Below are 23,253 nucleotides of genomic sequence, written 5' to 3' on the forward strand. Positions count from 1 at the left end.
TACCTGAACAAGCGAAAGCGGATGAGCAGGAAGAGGAGGTTGAAATCTTGGAGGCAGACATTGTGGGGGATGACGACATGTTAACAGCGAGCATGGACAAGTCTTCAAGCCCACTATCAGAGCAGAAAGAATGTGCAATCATACCAACCTCATTGGTCGGAGCTACAGGGGCGGCTTCAGGAAACCGAAACTGCCTGATTAAGAATCTTTATCAAAGTGTGGAACACAAATGGCTTTCGCGGTCAGAATTCCTAACAAGATTGAATTCAGTTCCACAACTCTGGGTTCTTAAATCCAACGACTTCCAATTTGTGGAACCTCTGAAAGGACCAAATCATAAAGTCTCAGCGTTACACTGTAAATTTCTGTCCACAGCGCAATTGATAAGAAATTATAAAGATGAGCTAAAAGCATTGGACGTTGAGATCGATGCTGACTTGAATGCAGTAGACCCCAGTTGTCCGGGGCAAGAGCTGGATACTCCCTCTAAAGAAAAAGAATGTCCAAGCCTACCAAAAGGAAAGAAGGTGGAAGCATCAGATGTTCAACAGGTCCTAAAATGGCTGGTGGATTTACTACCAGAGATACTATCAAAACAATGAGACCGTACCATTTTCACATGAAAATGTTGTGGCTTCACTCATCTTCTATCATCGGAGGGTTCAACAAAATTGTTTGATAAGCATAGTTGTATTTGCCTACAAGAGACATGGGCTATGGACCCTTTGATACTGGATGGATATGTAATCTACCATTCTGAGGCCATGAAAGGGGAAAAAGGCAGACCCTATGGAGGTCTTTTCACGGGGGTGGCTAACACTTTAGGCTTGAGGCAAATTAGCTCCAAATTAGATAAAAACATGATTGCTGTAGAAGTTGCATATGGCAGTAAAGGAATCATTGAAAGTTTCCTACTTGTGAGTCTGCATAACCCCCCTGGAGCAGTGGTAAGAGCAACTGCAAGACGCTCTTCATGATTTGTTAGCGACCTGGCTGATAACATTTGAAAATACAGGGGTAATAGTAGTTGGTGACTTTAACTGCCACATGACGGCTAGGGGTGGGAGAACTCAGAACCCCAAGTTAAAAGAGAAGGGTTCCATGGAACACACTAAGAAGGACCTAGAGGAGCTGGGATGGCAACATCTGTTTGAGTCCTGGGATTTAGAAATGTTAAATGGCCGTACTGCCAGCGATCATCCAGGTAATTGCACATGGTCGAATGGAATTTCTCGTAGCACCTTGGATTATATTTTTGTGTGCCCTAAAATGCTGCTACATGTTGAAGATATGTTAGTTATACCCAATGAGTGGAGTGATCATGCTGCCTTATTATGTGAGCTTAACATTTTCAGAGGGGATGCTGTTGAGAGGTGTATAGGTAACGTGAATGTTAACAAACCAGGTACAAGGATTAGTCAGGTAAAAATGTAACACACGCTATGGAAGCACTTGCAATTGATAGATCCCATAATCTTCCTAACTTTAATGAGATGAGAATCAATGTAATAGAAGACTGGATCCCTACTTTTGCTGGCAAACATGCAGCTGCCCCCATGGGAGTTGTAAGTAGAAGTGAGGGCAAAAAATACACCTATGATGAGGTGATTAGAGACGCTTAGAGGAAACTCAGAGCTGAGCTTCGGTGTGCCAAAAAAATGACTGCCCCTCTGGAGACGTACTATGCAAACGTGAGAAGTATTAAGAACAGATACAGAGCAGTCACATTCTATGTAAATTCCAAATTGGCTTCAGACAGGGATATTCCACCGCCCATAACATCATGGTAATGGACTTATTACGCATTAGATCAAGGAAAGGGGGGCAGCCCCCCTAATATGCCTTATACATAGATTTCAAGGCTGCGTTGGACTCGATACCTAGAGGTCATTTGTGGCTGAAACTGAAAACCATGGGTTGCCCTGAACGTCTGCTATACTATCTTAGATTACTGCATATGGAATCCTCAGTAAAACTGAAATTGGATCCGGAAGGTCACACAACAGGAAAGGTTCTCCAAAAAAGGGGGGGTTAAACAAGGGTGTGTCACGGCACCATTAATTTACGACTTATATGTGCATGACATACCAGCAGTAATAACCGCAGTTAAAAATTGACCCCTAAAATCGGTGAGGCCTTATGTCCTGTTTTAGCATATGGGGACGACCTGGTAATTTTCGATCATACCATTAGTGGGATTCGACGTTCTGCAACCTCCCTTTGGGATTATGCGGAAATAAATGGTCTTAGCATTAACCTACAAAAGACGAAGGTTATGAGGTATACCAGTAGGAAAACGGCACGTGTGCAACTCATGGTAGGCAAAGTGATCATCTTATATGCCCCTCTATATCGGTACCTGGGGATGGATTTCAAACTAATTGGTGATTATGCTATATGTAAACAAACAAGCACCATTTCAGCGGTGCAATTGACTGCTATGTTTCGAAAGCTTCACCATTAAGCAGGGAGGATTTACATAATGGGGTACACGCCAATTATATATGCATGTTCCTTCCCCGATGATAACATATGGACTAGAAGCATTGTTAGATCTTGATCTGAAATGGCTCCAGGTCATTGAAGGGAAATTTTGGCGTGATATCCTTGGCCTACCCCCTTGCATACCTATGGCACTTATAAGGCTAGAGCTAGGGTTGATTTCCTTAAAAGCCACAGTCTGTGTTAGGGGGGGTGTGGATTGGCAGCCATGGACTAGGCTGCTCTTCTCGTGAGCTCCGGTGATCCGAAAATTTATCTGGACACACGCAAGTATTTCCAACAGCAATACCAGCTAGAAATATAACCAAAGCAATCGGAATGTAATAGGACTACAACGCATGTTGCTGCAAGAAGATTGAAAGAGCAGAACAGAAGATATGGAACTCTGCTGAGGGCACTACGGAACTCGCAACAAAATGGTGGCTGCCCCCGACAATGGAGCCCTTGGCTGGGAGGACTGTGATTACAGTGAATGCCGAACAAGACGGGAGAGCGGGTTACCAGCATAGCAGTTAAGCATCACGGCGGAACATAATTGCTCGCACTGGAGCACCCGCGGGACTGCAGCCGAGCAACTAAGACGGCAGCGAGGACGGCCCCAGGAAAAGTGAGGGGCCAGCAGCGCTGCAGAAGCCGGAGGACCCGGCAGAGAAGATATGCAATGCCCGCAAACTGGAACGAACTGAGCGGCCCCAGGTGGGCTAGATGAAGCCTCGACAGCCTAAAAGGAACGGGTGATCGCGCATAACACAGTGGGCACCCTGGATGCAGAAGCAACAAAGCGCGTCTGCAGGGAAGGAAAAAGCAAACATTGAAAAGGCCGGACGAGTCCCAGTCGGCCCGCACTGCATACACAAGATGTGGGTGAACGTGGCCATTTGTGCTGGCAATGGAAAATACACATAAGCAGGATCCCAAAGTGGCAGACGTGGCCCTGACAAAGGAGAAGTACGGCGGAACACTGGCACAACACCCCTCGCCCCTTACGAGTTACCTAGCATCATGCAAGAGTGCGGTGAGCCAAGAAAGCGGCTAATAGTGGAATTGTGGAGTGGGGATGTGCACCGGGCACGAGTGTCATCACGGAGGAGGTGAACAGTGGCAATAAGCCCTAGACAGGGGCGGCCAGGCGGCATGCCTTGAAACATCAGGAGGCCACCACCGGAGGACACACCTCTTTAATGGAAAGGGGGTGACAGATAGACGGATTGGAGGGATACAAGTCAGACAGCCCTGGCAAATTGTGTAGGACTCACTGGACCACCCGGAAAAGGTGCTGGACAACTGCGTGGCACGAGTGGCCCCATGGAATGCCATTGTGTCAGCAGAGCTAATGTCCGACACGCTCTACACTGGCGAGCTAGTACCCTAATACTGGAGGACGGAATGGGTACGCGCTAACTACTAGCATGCATCACTACCCGAAGAGAGGTGGCACACGGAATAAAAAGGAGCGGCGATTTGTGGGCGTGGCACCAGGGTTCGAGCACAGGACTAGTGAAACGTATAGGCCCCCACCGTTGAATCAGGACTGTGCGGGCCTGAAAGGACAGTGGGTGAGAACAGATCCCACAAGTGGCGCATCCGTACACCAAGGAGCAAAAGCAAACAGGTGTTGAGAGCCCCGCAACTGCGAAGTTAGGGCTGCAGACCAACATAGGAACTAACATTTTGCCGGTGTCACGCACCTTAAGCAGCAGAAGGGAGGTGCCAGCGACGCCCACTGCAATGGCCCTCAAGGGTGGCAAAGGGAAGCAGCCATCAATGGACATTTTCACTAAACTGCAGCAGTCCCCAAAAACGCTTGCACAAGCCATGGCCACCACACCGGAGGAGACGACCACGCCAAGGGGTGACCACCTGATCCTTGCAGCAATTATAGAACTAAAATCCTCGTGGGGGACTGTGATGGCAGATCTGAAGGCAGCACTGGAATCTAAGATAGAGACAGTAGGGGTGGATGTCAACCTACTGAGACAAGATGTGAGAGCATTGGCAGAACGTACGAGTGGTCTAGAGAAAGCTGTGAAAACTAACACGGACGTTAGCACCACCAACGCCAAAGAGGTCCACATATTGAAGCAACAAGTATCCAACCTGGAAAACCGAGCAGAGGAGGCGGAAGGGCGAGCAAGATGCAATAACATGCGCGTGGTGGGCCTACCGGAAGGAGAATAAGAGTTGGATCCTACGGACTATGTGAAGAATATGATAATCCAGGAAAAAGGAGCTAGCAAGCTTTCTCGGGGGTTTGCGATCGAACTGGCGCACAGGGCCCAGACGAGAAGGCCTCAACCAGGGGCTTCACCCCGCGTAATAATAGCAAAGATATTGAACTACAGAGACTGGGAAAAGATCCTAGAATTTTTTCGGAAAGGTGGAACAATAACTCGGGCTTCTGTGACAGTTACCGCTTACCCAGATTACACCATGCTTGTGCAAAGACAGCACTACAGTTACGTGGCAGTGAAAAGAAGATTGCGAACAGCCGGATTTAAATATATGCTTTTGTACCCCGCGAAACTCAAGGTCCTACACAAAGGAAAAGTGCATTTCTTTAAATCTCCAGAGGAGGCGACACACTTGCTGGATGCCCAGGGTTGCCCAGAGTCTGAGGACGGTCAGGAGCGGGATGGACAGGATAAGTGACCCGACGCCATGCTTGCTATGGTTGGGGGCAGGGGATACCATAGCGGGATACCTAAAGGGGGTGTAAAAGGCACGTCAGAAAAAGTGCGGATACTTATTACTTATACATGCACCAGGTGGACTTGTTGGACTGGAATATAGAATTGTGTAAACTAGATATGGACTGTGTGTGCGCTGCGATCTGTAGCTTAACATAGGAGACACAGGATGTATGCAACCTAACCGCAGAATTAGGAGTAGTTGAAGCGCCGGTAGGGCGATATCTCCCCACTGGGTCCAGAGTACTGGCTGATAGCCAAGAAAAGGGCTAGATGCGGGGTTGCCCGAGATCCAGGGATGGAGCTGGGCATCAGTTGGGATGTGGGTGGAAATATGGGGAGTTCAAGATTAAGTTGGGGTAGGGAAGTTAGAGGGGGCGAGAGGGCAGTTGGGAAAGTTGCAGTGTTATTGGTTAAGGGGCGTTTAAAGTGGGGAACAAGCTTACATACACGAGTGCGGGCACTTCAGGGAGAGGATGGAGACATACAAAGGAGGGGAGGGACACGGCTTGAACATGGGGGACCTTAAAATGATTACTTAGAACGTCAGGGGGCTCAATAGCTACATAAAAAGGAACAAGGTCATGATGTATCTAAGAAGGCAGAAAATAGATATTGCCTTAATACAGGAGACCCACCTTACAAAAGAGAAGCTAGAGGTGATCCAGAAAAAGTGGAAAGGGACTGTTATCGGTGCAACATATTCGGCTTATGCCAGAGGGGTGATCACCAGGGTAGCACCACATCACATGTCCCATTCCAATTACTACAATCCACAGTCGAAGTGGATGGAAGGGTGGTGGTAACACGTTGGCTGGTGGAAAATAAAGAAATATGCAATCTTAATACATACGCCCCGAATCAGGACACTGTGGCATACTTCAAGATCCTATACAACAAAATAAGCCCTTACGTAGGGGGGACGGTGAACTGGGAAGGGGATTTCAACTGTACATTAGAACCAAGGGTAGACAGGTCAGATAAGAAATTAGACAGACCCGCTCCTGCTGCTAGGGCCCTGCAGACTCTGTTGACCAGATTTCCAACTAGAGGATATATGGAGGGTACGCCACCCACAAGATAGACAGTATTCGCATTACTCCGCCCCGCAGAACCTGTATATGAGGCTAGACTACATGTTGGCCACACAGGATATGATGGCGGAAATAGTACAGACAGAATACAAGGCGAGGGTCCTATCGGGCCACTCGCCATTGGTTATGATATAGCAATACCGACCCCCAAAGGGCCAGGATCCCAACGTGGCGACTGAGAGCTGAGGCACTGAAAGATACAATGTTTATGGAGGATCTGAGAGAAGAAATTGTAAGTTACTTTGAGCACAATACTGGGAGTGTTGAGTCGGCCGGTACGCTGTGGGAAGATTTCAAGGTGGGGGTGTGAGAGGGATAGCTATAGCCAAGTCCAAAGGGCTTCAGGGAGGTATATAAAAATAACTGCAGAATGCAGAGACTAGGCTGGAGACAGAGTTGAGCAGGGGAGGCAGCACCAAAGAGGAAGCTGAAACTACAAGCCAACTGCAACAGGAGTGTGCAGGACACTGGGAGAGACTATGTAATCTAAACTATAAAAAATACGTAGAGAGATAACATGCGGGTGGAGACAAACCGGGGTGGATGTTGGTATGGTTGTACAAAACTGAGACCCCCAGACCACCGATCAGAGCAATAATGGGGGAGAATGGGCAGCTAGTGGACACTCAATATGGCGTAAACCGAGAGTTCCTTGAATATTATAAACAATTGTATGGGGATGCTGGAGGGAGTGATAGCAGGGAGATGGTGGACACACTGGAAGACATAGGTATCCCATAAATAACTGCGGAAGAGCGAGAGGACTTAGACGCCCCAATCACTCTAGAAGAATTAGAAGAGGGGTGGTGCAACTACCCACCAGTAAGACCCCGGGAGCTGATGGACTCCCCAGCGAGTTTTATAAATCGTATAGAAACGAGGTGCTTCCCCTGCTGCTGGCAATGTTAAATGAGGCATTCGAAAAAGGGATGCTACCAGAATCTTTGAGAGAAGGGATCATCATCCCGCTCCCCAAACCTAATAAGCCAGGCAAGGAGTGCAGATCGTATAGACCACTATCGATGCTGAACCAAGATAGCAAAATGCTCACACCGGTGTTGGCAAACAGAATGAAACGAGTCATAAGCAAACACATACACCCCGATCAGACCGGATATGTCCCGCACAGGAACATATCCGACAACCTTAGACTACTTCATCGGGTCATAGAGCACACCCAAGGAGACTCGAGTGAGATTGCGATTGTATCGCTTGATGCAATAAAAGCCTTTGACTCTGTCAAATGGCCCTGGCTGAGTGCAGCCCAGACTAACTATGGGTAGAGCCTGGGTACCTAAAATGGGTCAAATTATTGTACAGTGCACCGCTAGCCAGAATCAAGACGGGAGCGATCATTTCGGTGAGGTGGCAACTTAGTAGGGGAACGAGACAGGGATGCCCGTGGTCTCCGATGTTGTACATCCTAGCCTTGGGAAACCCTGGCAATATATTTGAGACAGCAGTATGAGGTAATAGGGATCCGTATAAAAGGAGAACCGCATTTGGTCTCGATATATGCAGATGACATGTTGCTGTACGTACGATATCCTGAGGAAAACTTGATATATCCTGGAGGTGATGGAGCGATTTGCGTCTGGCATAGCAGTGAATCCCAAGAAATCATGTATGTTCCCATTAGGGAGGTATGTAGGGGTCCCACGAGATCAACTACCAGTCTTACAAATACCATGGGAGATAAACACGTTCAGATACCTGGGGATAGACATTTATCACACAGTGGAGGCAGAACACCAGCATAACACTGCAAAAACATCGAAAAATAGTATGAGGTTTTGGACTAAGCTCACTTTGGCAATGATGGGAAGAGGGGCGCTGCTGAAGATGGTTGTGTTGCCAAGATTATTACATTTCTTTGGGAACATACCATATCTGATACCAAGACGATTCTTCATTAAGCTACAGAGCATATGCAGGGAATTCCTATGGCATGGGACTAAGAATAGAATTGCCCTTTGGAAGCTGCAAAATACGCACGATAAAGGGGGTATAAAACTGCCAAATTATGAGATCTATTACCTAGCTAGTCAACTACAATATGTGGCCAAGTGATTATCAGAAGATCCGACCTCAGAATCGAGATTGTTAAGACTGGAGAGTGCCCCGTTCGTCCTGAAAGATGTGATATGGCTGCCCAAATTAGAGTTGAGAGAACGCCCAAAAATGACGGTACTGGGATGGAAGTTATGGCACAAAGCCTGTCAGGTTCTGGAAAACCTGTCACCGTGTTCTCCGCAAGTGCCGTTAGTGGCACTGACGGGAGGAGAAGGGCAATTAAGGAAGGCGATTCGAAGGTATTGGGAACCGGTGGGTGTCGTAACAGTGGGAGACATATGGCAAGAGGGAGAGATAAAGGAATTCGGGGCGTTGGTAGATGAAAGAGGGTTACATGCGGGGCAGTATATTACATACAACAAAATGGTACAGCGGATCAGAGAGACATGGTCGGAAATAACACTAGCAGAGCAGCCTGACGCAGCCATAGAAACGATATATGATATAGCATAAGGACAGAAGGAGGGCATGAGATTTCTAGACTATATGAGCTAATGATGTCCAGAGTGGGGAAGGAAGTGACCCAATTAAGGCATGACTGGGAAGAAGAGGTTGGTGGACCCATGAGTGATGGGATGTGGGAGAGGACCCAAGGATACCACAAAAAAGTATCTAGGAACGCGAGGTTGCAGAAAATACCCACAGAGCATATATGAATCCCCAGAGAATAGCGAGATTCAAGAGTGTAGAACGCCACACCTGCCCCAAATGCGGAGAAGAAAATGCTGGAATGACACATATTTTTTGGGCATGTTCAGAAATTGGAAAGTTCTGGGAAGAAATAGCCTGCCGACTAGATGATAAAGGGATTAAGATAAATGTTGAATCAGTGTGGGCATGTATGATAGGAGGGTTCCCTAGACCACGTCAATTAAAACATGTAAGTAAATTAAAGGATTTGGCATATTATACTCGCCAAGCGTAGAATCGTGATGGGATGGAAAGCATGTAACAGACCAAGAGTAGAAGTCTGATGGAGAGATCTTCAAAAATGGACTGAAGCTAAAACGGTAGTGTGGCAGGAAGCGGGTAATAAAGGAGGGGAGGAAGAAGCGGAAACCCTGACGGCCTGGAAACACTTATTGGCCACATTATATGGGCCTCCCAGGACTTGTCAAGCGACCAGGACCCTGTCGAGGACATAGAAAAGGAATCCCCTGGAAGAAGTAGATGCGGATCGCGAAGTGGAGTAGACTCGATTTGGGGGGAGGGAAAGGGAAAGGATGATATATGTAAAATGTTGAAATAATGACATGTACTGTAAGGTTTTGTTGTATGGTTCTTTATGGTAAATTTAATAAAATTGCTTTAAAAATAAAGCGGGCTGTGTTATATCTGAAAATGACTAGTGATGTAAAAAATGAATTATTAACCGCAGTCCATCAGGAAATGTCCAAAAAAAACTCTATCTGTACAACTAATGGGCAGATGGTTAAATTCTTTGCCGAAATCGGGTGGCACTTTAGAGGAGGGAGTTATTCGGATGAGGTACAGAGGGCTCTGGGAAAACGCATTGACCTATGGGATGAAATGAAAAATCTAAGTGACAGAAATGACATTAATCCCTAGTTGTGGAACAATGTCTAAGATGCAGTAAGTAACGCACGAGGATAATTTCCTTTCTGCAGTGAAACACTACTCCTCCTCTATTACTTTGTGAAATTATTAAGCCTTATAGACGTTAGAAGCTGTAACCCTCACTAAATAACTATCCGCGCTCTGTGCCCTTTATAGAACCACCTCTCTTCTTCTGCTGCTTCCTGTGGTTTCCAGTCATAAATACATAACTCTGGGCTTGGGTGCAATGATTGCTACTTACCAACCCCCAGGCAACTAATCCAACATTTAAAATCACTCCAGGAATCCTACCAGCTCCATTCCATCATATACATGGGGCGTTCTTTGCATCAAAGCAGGGACAGTGGCTTGGATGATCCGGTATTCAATGTGTGTGTGGACAGTGTATGTTTTTGTGTAGTGCCTTGTGGGAGTCATCTGCCTTAGGAGGATGGAATCCAAATGCTTATTTTGTTAAAGAGATTCTGAAGTGGCTGTGCCTAGGATGGAATGCCAAATCCCTGGGCATTGGGAATGCGAGTAGTAAAGAGCAGATAGCCTGAGACCTCTCCTCCTAGATTGAGAATAATGATTGCTCATTTGAGGTGCCATGATATGTATCTAACTGATCACCCATTGCTTGATACAACGACTGTAAAACATAAATTGGATTCATATCTGTTACGGACTAAAAGAAACTGTTTGTACAAACCTTCTGATATATGATGCAATGACTTGACAAAGCCTGATAAAGGGTGAAACATATGCACATGCTACCACCAGGTCTATGTTGGTTCTGAATAGGACTGGCTCATAGGACCTACTATCGATTTTTGAACCTCAATAAATATCTAATCAACAGGTATCCGAATCAGGTCTTTATTGTTGTTTCCTAGCGCAGTAACTTACCTAACTGCTTTCCACAACTGTTTCCTACCCCCTGACTCACTAAGTTAGGCCAATGCAGCAAGGATCAGGCTAACTCTCACATATCGACCCATCTGATACAGGGTGGTGCACAGGCACTATATCCGCTTTACCCTCCCAATATGAAATGCAAGCAGTTTTGCCTGTGGGAATTTCCACAAGGGGGGCAATGGGGACACATTTCTGGTGGAGTGAGTATTCGATGTCCACAATGCATTCCCACCACTACCGGTCATCCCTTGGGTTCTTAGGAGGTTACGGAGATTCAGGGCTCACCTCATCGCCCCAGACTGGGCAAGCAGGATTTGGCACGCGGATCTTCTGAAACTGGCCGTATGCCCGCCTCTCCGGCTTCTTTGGAGGCCGGACCTCTTGTCGCAGTCAGAAGAGAATGTTCTTCCGGAACCTCTCAACCTGCATGCTTGGCTCTTGAGAGGCTGAGGTACGGGGCCGGGGACCTCACAAGGAGGTATTAGAGGTGGTGTTGGCTGCATGTAGACCGTCCGCTAGATCCCTTTACGCATTCAGAAGGAGAAAGTTTCTTACTTGTTGCGAGGCAAAAGAGAGTGGACAGAATGTCGTGTGCCACCTCCTCGTGATGGAGTTTTTCTTGGCCTTAGCCAAATCAGGCCTACCAGTGGGCACGGTAAAGGGGAATCTGGCGGCATTTTCCTTGTTTAGAAGGATTCCAGAGCAAAGTTCATTTTCTACCGTTCCAGTAGTGGCTGCGTTCCTCACACTGAAGACTGCTTTTTTTGTTGGCAATTACGTCTCAAGACGGGTCAGTGTGTTGCAGGCACTATCTTGTAAGCCCCCCTTCCTGAAGTTTTTCATGCAGAAGATATCCCTGAAAGTTTGCCCTAAGTTTTTACCTCAGGTGGTATAAGAATTTCACTTGGTCAGACTTTAGATCTTCCAGCTTTTTACCTTCCTCCCCACCCGTCTAAGGATGACGAGAGGCACCACCGGTTAGACCCAAAGAGGGCATTGATTTTTTACCTAACCAGAATGGGCTGTTTCAGGAAAGATGACCAACTGTTCATTGGGTTATCGCAATCCAGGTTAGGGCGAGCAGTCACCAAACAGACTATCTCTCGTTGGATAGTGCTTTGCATCTGAGAGTGCTACTAGAATGCAATTAAGGAGGTAACAGCAGGGCTTAGGGCCCACTCTAACAGAGGGGTTGCAGCCTCCTCGGCCCTGCAGGGGGGAGTGCCGGCTAGGGAAATTTGTCACACAGCAAAGTGGACCTCTTTGCACACGTTTGCCAAGCATTACAGTTTGGACATTGCCTGAGGAGCCAATGCCCGCTTTGGTAGGGCATTCCTCCAGAGTTTTCTGGTGTGACTTCCAACCCTCCACGAGCATGGTTATTGCTTTGGCAGTCTATCAAGATTAGGAATCTGTGGGAGAATGCAATCCATTGAAGGAGAAATTACTTACCAGTAATGTTCTTTCTATGGATTCTTCTCCCACAGATTCCTCATCGCCCACCCAGCCTACCCCGATTGGAAGTTCATGGGCCTTAATTGCAGTCTGTTGTCGTGGTTCACTGTGTCGATGACATGAGGAAGAGATTGCTGCGCGAGTGCTCCGGCGATTGGTTCCACCCAAGTGGTCTGTTTACTATTGTTTATTGGTTTTGATTGCCCTTCACCTTAATGTATGTTCCCTCTCACATGCTGAGCACAATCAGGAAAAAGGTAGGGTGCTAAGGTAAAGGGGCGTAGTGCATTCCTTTAATATAGCGATCAATGTCACGTCCATTGTCGAGGAGCGGCGCAGCCAAACAAGAGTTAGTCGGCAAGACTATGTTGAGCGACACTACGCCCCCTGTCGAAATAAAACAAGCAGCTGACTCTGGATGGATATCTGTCAAGATGATGAATCTGTGGGAGAAGAATCCATAGAAAGAACATTACTGGTAAGTAATTTCTCCTTCTTCAAAAACTAACAAGTCAGCCACCGGTGACTGGAGTTTTTGAAGACTGTGATCTCCCTGTGGATCACACCTGGAGTCTACACCAGTCGTTATGAGTATCCTTCTTTCAAAGCATGTGATCCCCAAGTTTGAGATTCATTGGCAGACATACTTGTTCATACTTTGTAGCAGGCATGGTGGGTTTTGGACTAGTGCAGATCTGTGACCTCAACTCAAGTAACCCTTTTGCTAATATCATAGCTTAATCTGCAAACTCTAGTAGAATAGGGAGACACATTGAGAATGCTCAAATCATGTCTTATATGGTGTCAGATCAACTTAAACCCCACTTAAGGGTTTGTCTGAGTTATTACCACTGATTGAGGGATGCCACCAAACACCTTGATTTTAAAAATTATTAAACATTTAGGGTTGTTCTCAAAGGACATCCCCTCTTCTCATCCTCTTGCAACATTTGTCACATGCCATGTTGTGTATGCTTTCAGAAATCCTTCGATGCCCATCCACGGCGGGAGAGCCAGGTCCGGCAGTTGGCATGGATAGGGGATGGTGTGTGGGTATCGATCCGACTAGACTCTACATTACGACTCTATCATGCGCACACCCACCAGCACCTTCAAGACGTGGACATTGAACCATATGTTAGCAAGATGTTGGGTAAGTGAAGGTCCCTTTTCCAGAATCTAGAAGTTGCAAATGCTTGTAGGCCAAGCTTAATTTCTATTTGAAGTACAGAGCCACAGGCAATGCTCTCTGGGCATTGTTTGACCGATGCATATAGAACAGTGTGCTAGAGATAATTGTTGGATGGACCACATTGGTGGATATTGTTCAAGATGTCCATGCCCTATTCCCCCACTCATGCTCACATGTCTGTCATTGTGCCACAACCTAGCTCTGTAGGAACAATTCTGGGGTGTGGAAGCATAGAGGGGACCGTTGCTGGTGAATACTGTTCAGGTTGTCCATGCCACTCCCTGCCCCACACACACACATACACACGCATTTCTATCCGTGGGCCTCAGCCCAAGTCTGAATGGCCAACTCTGGAACGTGGAAGCATACAGGGGGCCCTTACCTTTGCTAATTTATTAATTGACCTCACTCTGGAGGGATTGTGGCTTGAAATGACATAGCTCCTTTCATCATCATGCCAATTCAGGTGTTGTTTCATGCTGCATGGACCCTGGTAGATGATGGAGAGAGCATTAGCAGCCATGCTCATTCAGGTCGGGGCCTCCCTCTATGAGGTTGGTGGCTAAGAATGTGTTCAGACTCCAGCCCATTTAAACCATAACCTATGTTTTTTATATGGAATGTGGGCCTCTCAGTCAGTTCAGTCACCTTGTACAGTCAGTTCAGTCACCTTGTACATTCAGTTATTGTAGTCTCCAAGGGTAATTAGGTGTAGCTGTGATAACAGCCTTTGTTATTAATGTATACATTGTGGCCTTACCTTTGTAGAGTCACCTTTTACAGTTCAACCTTAAAGCCTTAACATCCATTGATATTGTCAGTGGCATCTCTAGAGGAATCCCTGTTAAGGAAATGTCACTGCCCATCCTCATTGTTATGTTATGTAAAGGCCACTTGTAGCACGAACGTACACCTGAAGGCACCTTGGCGCAGAGAAGTACATAGCAATATCACAGAAGGAATACGAAAACAAGAGAAAATTAGCCAAAGAGAATAGTCTTGAGTAGATGACGAAAGGCTAGTTGATTCTCAGTGGCCTTAAGCTTAAGGGGAAGAGTATTCCACAACCTATCTGACACAACGGAGAAGGCCCTGCCACCCACTCTCTGAAGACGAAACTTTGGAACCACCACCAGTCGCTCACTGCTAAAGCGAAGAGTACGACTGGGGGTGTAAGACATAAACTTATCCCGAAGGAACTCCGGTCCAACCTGATAGACCGCCCAGTGGACAATGCTCAGCGATTTAAACGTAATCATACCTTGACCTATTTTCTGCCTTTTTCATTACTCAGTCCCACGTGAGGGGTATTGAAATAGCACATGATCAAGATGTCCAATCCTGAGGAATCAGAAATCGTGCTGCAATTCTGGTTTTAACAAGTCTAAGGACAACCACAGGCCCTATTGCCTGAAGAAAAAGACATACTGGTTACAACATGACTGTCCCGATTTCATCCATAAATCAATATGAGCTACAATTGCTAGAGACATTGCAGGGCCTTGCCAAAGTTGGGTGGAGAATGAAGAATACCAGGATCATGTGTGTCAATGATCGTTGGCTGTGTAGTAAATGGGGCTGGACTTATAACCATTTAGCCAATGCCTTCAGACTTGGGGAAGCGGAGAGATGTTCTCAGTTTCCAACCTATCCCACAAAAATACAGAGCCCGTCGGAGGGAACAAGGCAGTTGTAAAACACCTTTGCACAACCCCCAAGAGAGAGTTGCTGACTGGACAAGATGGGAAGAGGAAGTAATCCCTGAAGTGGCTCTTGAACCTGACGGGGGCTTTGACCCTTGAAATAGCACTTGAAACAGAAAGGCACTTTGACCCTGGAAGTTCTGCCTGAACCGGAGAAGGAAGTGCTTGACGCCTGAGGTGATTGGAGCCCTAAAGTGGCTCTTGAAACTGAGAATCACTTTAATACTGAAGTTGCACTTGGGCCAGAGAGGTGCTTTGAACCAGTGAATGGTTGCTGAACCGGATAGGCCATTTGAACCCCTATGTGTAGCACTCGAACCTGAGAGATATTTTGACCCCTATAGTGGCAGTTGGACCTCTCATATAGCACATGAGCCTGAGTTGCATTTAGCATATTGAAATAGCAAATAAACCAGAGAAATGCAATGAACCCTGAATCAACGCTTGAACACTAAGGAGTGCTGTGAATCTTGAAATAAAATAAGTAGACAATTGGGTCCCACCAAACAGTGTTTGAAATACAGTTATTGTTTCCTGCAAGTCCAGATAGTTGGGTATTCTAGGAAGGATAAAAAACATAGAAAGACCTGGCAGAGCCAAACATCTGAGACACTGGGTCAAACATTGAAGAAGGTCCAGAGTGGTGAAGATTAGGAGCAAACCCTTTACTTGCAGCTCTAGGGTGCGGAGTTAGTGCATAGATCTCAAAGAAGACAGGTGTCCAGACTGGCGAGAAACCTTCTGAGAGACTGTGAACATTACACATGGGCAAATAAACGCAAGCATTTAGGTGTGTGCTGCGTGTAATGATTCCACTCTGTCTCAAAGGCCTCTCCCTCAATTCCCTCCCATCTGTGGGTTCCCTATTGGCTCGTTCTCATTTGAGGCTCCTAAATAGTACATATTTCCCTCTGTGACCTCTCTTTGTTTACTCATACCACTTAGGGGAGCCTCTCTCAATGTACTCCTTCCCCTGGGCGGCCTGTATCTCTGTCTGTCTGCCTCTCTTTCTTCCCTTGATAGAGACCCCTCTCTCTCTTTCTCCCCTTCCCTCCATTTTAACTCTTTCCAATGTGAAGGGCCTCTCTGTCTCTATTAGCTCCTTTCCATGTAATCTCTTTCCCTACCTGTCTCACTCTCTCCCCCCCCCCTTGTTTATTCCTTCCCCGGTGAGGCATGGCATTCTTGCCTACATGAAGCTTCTCTGTACATCTACAGAGATTCCACTCTCTTCACTTATGCATTACCCATCAAGACCTCTTTTCTGCTCTTTTGCGTGAGAGTTCTATCTCCCGGGACTCCTTTATCCATTATATTTCACATTATTGTGCACACACAGCACAAGCCACTCTCTTGCACAGCCCTAGACGTTAATCAGCTTTCTCCAGACACTGCCAATAAGTTCACGCCCATGTAGAGGGCATGGGCACTGCACCTTTCACAAAAGCCCCTTTTGAAGTGCCATTTTGTTAGACCTCTCGTAGGTTTGAGTGATTCTGACTGTACAATGCTTCTTTCTCTTTGACAGGCACCGGAAAGCTGGGCTTCTCGTTTGTGCGGATCACCGCGCTACTGATTGCTGGCAACCGCCTCTGGGTGGGCACAGGAAACGGCGTGGTCATCTCCATCCCGCTGACTGAGAGTAAGTTATGGCTGGCTAGAAACGTCTATGTGTGTTCCTTCTGACATCAGCTATTGGGCATGCAGTTTGCAACATCTTCATGTCCTGTGCAATCCCCTTGATGGACTAGTCCCACAAGAGGGAACGCCCCAGGAATATTAGGAAGCATGGAAAGAGGCATAGAAACTGCCCACAAAATTGTCTGACAGATTTTGGGGAGGAGCAGAATATCTATTGTGAACATACCCAGCTAGGTTTTCTGCCGGTGATATGCAACATCAGGAAGATATGTTTGCTGCGATCTGGGCCCACAAGCAGAATGGGCAATGTTCCTCTAAAACATGTTTGTGTGTCTTGCACAGTCACCTTGTCTTCTATTCTCACTCTCTCAGCCTTACAAATGAGTAGTAATAATAACACAGTGCTTAATAACTATTGGGAAATATTATCCAGCCTTTGCAGCCCCTTTTCCTTTAGTTCCAGACTCTCCCTGGCAGTAGGTCCTGTTTTCTCATGCCTGTATGTTATGTTTCATCATTTTCACATTCGTTGGGAATGTGTTTAGAATGCCATATGCACAAATGTAATGCAATTATGCTGGTAATTCTGTCTCTGAAATCGAGCTCTGCTAATCAGACTCCTTTTCATAAATGCCTGATACATAAAAAATAGTGTGCAATGTGCCTGGATATAGGGGTGCCTACTGATATCTGCCAGGATCTGCCCTGCATTGGCCACGAAATTCAGCTGCTGGAACTCTGTTCCCACAGGCAGATGTGGCTTATTAAAAGTAAGTACCTCTGATTCAAAATATAATAACTGTGTGCCAGTAGTCAGCCATTTGGCACATTAATATCTAAATACAAGCTATGTCTTGTTATAACAGGGTGGCTACTGGGGTCACACATTTATACAGCCATAAGCATTTGGATGACATATCATTGTCAGCTTGGTGAGGTGACCTGTTCATGGCAGGACTCAGACTCAATTAGCTGTCTCATCTAGGTGTACCCACAACCATATTTGACCTTCAAAGGAAGCTTCTCTTTTGATCTACATGAGGAAGGTCAACAATTTCGTCCAGGAGACTGGAGTCCTCCTTCAGGTGGTCCCTTGGGAATTAGTGCCTCAAAGGTAGTCCTGATATGGCATAGGTCCTCTCACACCAGAGTGCTGTTTACTAGATTCCTTTTCAAGTAGGCAGAGAGAGGAAGTGGGTGGAATTACAGTAGCCCACATTATAGGTGTATCTCCGGGAGCGGTTTCAACATCTTGATTTTTCGGGGGCTCCCCAAAACTACCTGCCCCCCTCTAATAGCAGACAAAGAACTCTGGGCATGACATCAAACAACACGTATTACATTAGCCTGAATAGGACCCCTGATCTCTGGCTTTCTTTGGACCAAAACGCTGTAGCATTTTGCCTTTATAAGGGGTGGAATCCCTTGATTCATCTTTGGACTTGAAGACAAGAATGATTCACCTGGAACCCTGTTGTGAAAACAGTCTATTCCAAAGTCCAATGCCATTGAGGTAAAGGCAGAAGGCTCCAAAGAAGGGAAAAGCTTATCCTCCCTATACACCTCCATGGCACATCTGGGGTGAAACTGCTAAGGACCAAGACTGTCTGTGCACTAGAATCAGTATCCTGCTAGCTGGATGTGAAGGACCCCCTGCCGGTGCCAGACAGTCTTCCTGGTTCTGGAGTATAAGTGCGTAAGGAAAGGACATCCCTTTTCCCTGGAGACCCTGGGCCGTGCCTCCCAGCAACTCAGAACCCTGTTTACCACCTCAAGGCACTTTCAAGCGGGTTCAACCGTGCTCAACTCACTTCGAGCCGCTACTTTTGTCAATCTAAGTATTTAGATCTATTTACCTGCTTCACCGAGCTGAGTTGACACTGACTTGACCCAGTAAAGGTCAGTGTCGACTACTGGCTCGTCACTGTGGAAGCACCCAATCGCCAAATTCAGAATGCAGAATCGACCAAACATGCGTATCATCTGGACCAGACTTGAAAGCTGACACACCCCTTTGGAAGCCATAGACTTTCCCAGGTCGTATGTCGACGTGACCCAGCGGAAGCAACGTCTCGACGCAACTGCCAACTTGACCTATTGGGATCAATCAATTTGACTAATCCTGAACAACAATTCAATACACTGGAGAGCCCCATCTTGAAGCTGAATCAACCATCTAGACACCAGCTGCTCAGTATTGTAGATAAGCACCAAGAAGCTTGGCTTGATGCTGCCAAACCACTAAGACAAGCATTACATGTATTTGCAGTGGTCCTGTCACTCTAGTCCGCTTTACAGTTCCCTAGTAACTTATAAGACCCACTCTTTGCCATTTCATGACACGTCACATTTGCTGCTCAAATAAATTGCCTACACCCCTGTCTTCACCCAAAGTCCCCCCTTTGCTCTCAGTTTGCATTCTCTGTGTTCCCTTTACAGGGATGGGTAATTTTTTTTTAAGTGCCTATTTCATAGAACCTTGGTTGTTAATTACTATTGTTTTTGTTTGTATGTACCAGCTCACACTTCTCCTAAATAGTAAGCTGCCCTTTGCCTACGTTATCACAAGAGGCAAAGGAGGTATGCCTATCAGGCTGTGCCTGTTTCATCTTTATGATTGGGATCAGTGCTGGTTTAGTAGTAGTCTGGGGCTGATTAGGCCTTTCAGACACTACTCATTCCTGTACTCCTGCAGAGCAGTAGTCGTTTTGTCACAATTAACCTATTACGTCTCTGTTGACATCACACTCCTAAACAGAAGGCATGATTCTAAGGAAGTAAAATTCACTTCATTAGATGGTGTTCAGTACAAACTATTTGCATTGCTTTTTAAATTGACATAAACTGATGCACACAGCGGCACATCCCGACTGTTTTGGGCTCGATGTTGTCCACTGGTGGATTTGCACCTGCACTAGGGAAAGTATTGTGATATCAGTGCTGTCTGCGGGCATCTCTAGTTTGCGCCTCTATCATGCCTGTGACCGCTGATAACTATCAAACAAACTTGTTAGAGTGTCAATAGGCAGCTGAATACAGGTAACAACTCTACAGAGTGGTTTAAATAAAAGGAAAATCCCAAGTTGAGACTGCGCCCAGTTTGTTCAACAAGTGTTTTATTATATCGATGCCCTTTGCGATGACACGTGTTTCGGTCCCTCTTGGACCTTTTTCAAATCAGGGCTAGTTTTAAATATCAATCAAACAAAAATAAGTGGTCACAAAATTATGAAGATTGGTTCCAAAATAATATAAACGCATGAAAAATGAAAGTCATAAAAATGTTCATTCACATGTTAGACCAGTTATAACAAAAAGGTTGATGAATCAGAACAAGCCATAAAAAGTAGCAACAGTTAATAAATCAAAGTAAACAAAAAATACCAGACAAAAAATGGAATGGGGAAAAGGGAGGATTGGTGGGGGTCAAGAGATAGGCAAAACCACATTTTCGGTAGTCTATGTTACATGTACTATCACATCATCAATCCAGGAAAATTAAATGTAGGTTGTCTCTTTTTACCTTGTTTTCATATATACTACCCCTTAGGGTTAAAGCAAATAGTAGTCTCTCTTCAAGTCTCGGGTTAGATCCATTTGTAAAAAATACAAATCAAACAAATATATCACCTCCAATTGTATGTGTTAGATCACCATAGATATAACCTCATACTACGAGATAGTACAAATTAATGAACGAGATAGTATAAATTAATGAACTCAAATATCTGTTACTTAGACTGCCTTATTAATAATACTGTGTGTTATCCATCTATTTTATACATAGGTTTATGAGAAAGTAATGCCCTTTCATTATCTTTCCGTTCCTTGGCTGACTCAGTTTCTGGCTTCAAAAGTATTCTGACAAACTAAACGCGTGCGCGCGTAATTCGCCACGCACGGCAAACAATAGCAAAGTTGCAGAGCGTCTAAAACTCAGTCGCGAGGACATGGCAAGTCAATCTATCCAGCGCAGCGTGTGCTACACTTGGGATGGTCTAATCGCGTGCCGTGGATTCTCCTGAGGGGAAAGCGGTCTGCGCCTAGCCCCTCATTATTGTATTCTAGTCGTCATGGAAACGGATCCTTGCTCTGGTCTGTTTTTTTTTTGTGTAACAGCATTTTTCCTGTGTTCACATGGCGGCCATTTTAAGCTAGTGTTTGTATCGTTACTCTGAATAATTACGTGCATGTTTCTTGTATTTACAATCTCTCATGATATATTATCAATAAGTGTTGGTAGTGTATTAGTTCTAAATTGAAGTCACCATATTATTTCTACACGGAACCTTTATGAGCCACCCTTGTTACTTACAATTACGTAGTGGTTGTGTGTATGTTTGAGATGGGTTCTGGTCTCATTTTATAAATCTAATTAAAGCAAGTAACAGCTTAGGGTTCGTTGTCTACTAACATTGGTGTAAGTGATGTCACTCACTATGAGTAGCAATACGAGCATTACAATTCTCATAATAAAATAAACCGCTACGGTGTCGTACTGATACCTGTCCAGAAACAAAGATATACGTAACACATGGTACCAAAATCATGCTAATTCATTTTAACAGAGAAGGGTTATACAAAAGTACAGGGTCCTCTAAAGAAAGGACACCATCTCATTATCCGTGTTTAGTCCAAGTACTGTGGAGTTCAGTTTGAAAATTATTCTCACTTCTGCTTGTCTTAATTTCTTTTCCTTATTTCCACCTCTTCTACCTAGTGAAATCTTTTCAAGGCCAATAAATCGTAATTCAACTTTGTTGGCCATCTGATGTTTTTCCTGCCAATGACAGGGCAATGGTAGTCTTGGGTCTTGACTTCCAATTTTGTTCTCTAACTCGTATCCTGAGTTCCCTGATTGTGCTGCCAATATAGACCAAATTACATATACAGATAATTCCGTAAACAACATAGTTTGATCTGCAGTTGATTGGTTGTAGAATCTTCAGTGTTGTATTGTTAGTTCCAGTAAATGTGTCCGTTGTTTTGTTGTGGGCAAATTTGCACATTGTGCAAGTACCACACTTCCTAAAACCATTTGTAGATGATTTAAGCCAGTTCATTGGTTCTTCGCCAGTCAGGTCTGGTAGGTTTGATGGACTCAATTTGTTCTTTATGGTTGGTGCCCTTTTGTATATGATCTTTGGTTTATCATCCACATTATTCGCAATGTTCTCATCCAGTTTGAGAAGGTGCCAGTGTTTTGCTAGTATTTTGTATAGATTTCTGTGGTCGCTAGTATATTTAGTGATGAAACTTATTGTTGGTTGCTCCATCCCTTTAGTCTTAGGTGTTAAAAAATGCTCTTGGGTTAGTGTTAGGCTTTTTTCTAGTGCTCTTATGACACATTGTTCTGTATAGCATCTTTCTAGAAACCTAGATGTTAGTAAATTACACTCCTTCTCAAAATGTTCATTTGTTTGGCAATTTCTTCTTGCTCTTATAAATTCACCTGTAGGTATGTTCAAGATTGTTGGTCTGTAGTGGCAGCTCCCTGCGTGTAGGGTTGAATTCACTTCCGTTGGTTTCCGATATGTACGAGTTCTGATCTGATTGTTGTCAATGTATATTGTGAGATCGAGAAAATCTATACTTGTCTCATTGCAGTTGCCCGTAAATTTAATTCCCATATGATTTTGGTTGATTCTGTCTTTAAAGTCTATAAAGTCTGTGGTTGAACCTTTCCATATTATTAATACATCGTCGATGTATCTCATCCAATGCACAAGTTCATTCCCATAAGCGTTATCTTTGTAGATTATTGTATCTTCGAACAAACCCATGAAAATATTTGCTAGGGCCGGGGCATATTTGGTGCCCATAGCTACACCCTTTGTTTGTCTGTAGAAGTTGTTGTTGAAGTTGAAGATATTACTTTCAAAGGTCAATTCCAACATTTCTTTCACCATTTGAATTTGTAGATACATCGATGCAGAATCCTCCTTAAAGGTGTGATCAATCGCTTTCAGGGCCTATGTGTGCTGGATCGATGTGTAAAGTGCGCATACATCCAAAGTTGCAAGTTGATAATCATTTTCCCAGTTACTGCTTCTCAGCTTTAGAATAACATCCATAGTGTCCTTTATGTATGACTTCAATCTCATTGCTCTTGGTCTTAAGATGTTATCTAAATATTGAGAAATGTTTTCTGTTGCCCAACCTATTCCTCTGAGGATAGGTCGTCCTTCTGGTAAATGTTCGTATCTCTTATGTATCTTGGGCAAAAAGTACATGATTGGTGTAGTGGGTTCTTTGATTGTGAGAAAGCTTCTTTCATCGTCCGTAAGTAGACCTTTGTGGTGCCATATCTTAATTTGTTGCTCCAAATTGAGTACTATTTTTTTCATTGGTTTAGAAAGTAGTGTTTCGTAACAGTCTGGGGTAGTCAAATGCTTTCTTGCCATCTCCAGGTAGTCTTCTCTATTCATAAT

At 45.1% G+C, this 23,253-nt stretch overlaps 1 protein-coding gene across 12 annotated transcripts in view; it reads left to right on the top strand.

Moving 5' to 3' along the window:
* MAPK8IP3 (mitogen-activated protein kinase 8 interacting protein 3) overlaps positions 1–23,253 on the top strand; it is an 892,115-nt gene that overhangs the window by 828,224 nt on the left and 40,638 nt on the right. For all 12 annotated transcript variants that reach the window (XM_069646979.1, XM_069646985.1, XM_069646981.1 and 9 more), the window contains 2 exons: positions 13,268–13,439; positions 16,710–16,823. In XM_069646979.1, the coding sequence (XP_069503080.1) occupies positions 13,268–13,439; positions 16,710–16,823 (286 nt within the window). The remainder of the gene's footprint in view (positions 1–13,267; positions 13,440–16,709; positions 16,824–23,253) is intronic.

This window comes from Ambystoma mexicanum, chromosome 2q (genome assembly GCF_040938575.1).
Source record: "Ambystoma mexicanum isolate Mex_15411 chromosome 2q, UKY_AmexF1_1, whole genome shotgun sequence".
Taxonomy (NCBI): domain Eukaryota; kingdom Metazoa; phylum Chordata; class Amphibia; order Caudata; family Ambystomatidae; genus Ambystoma; species Ambystoma mexicanum.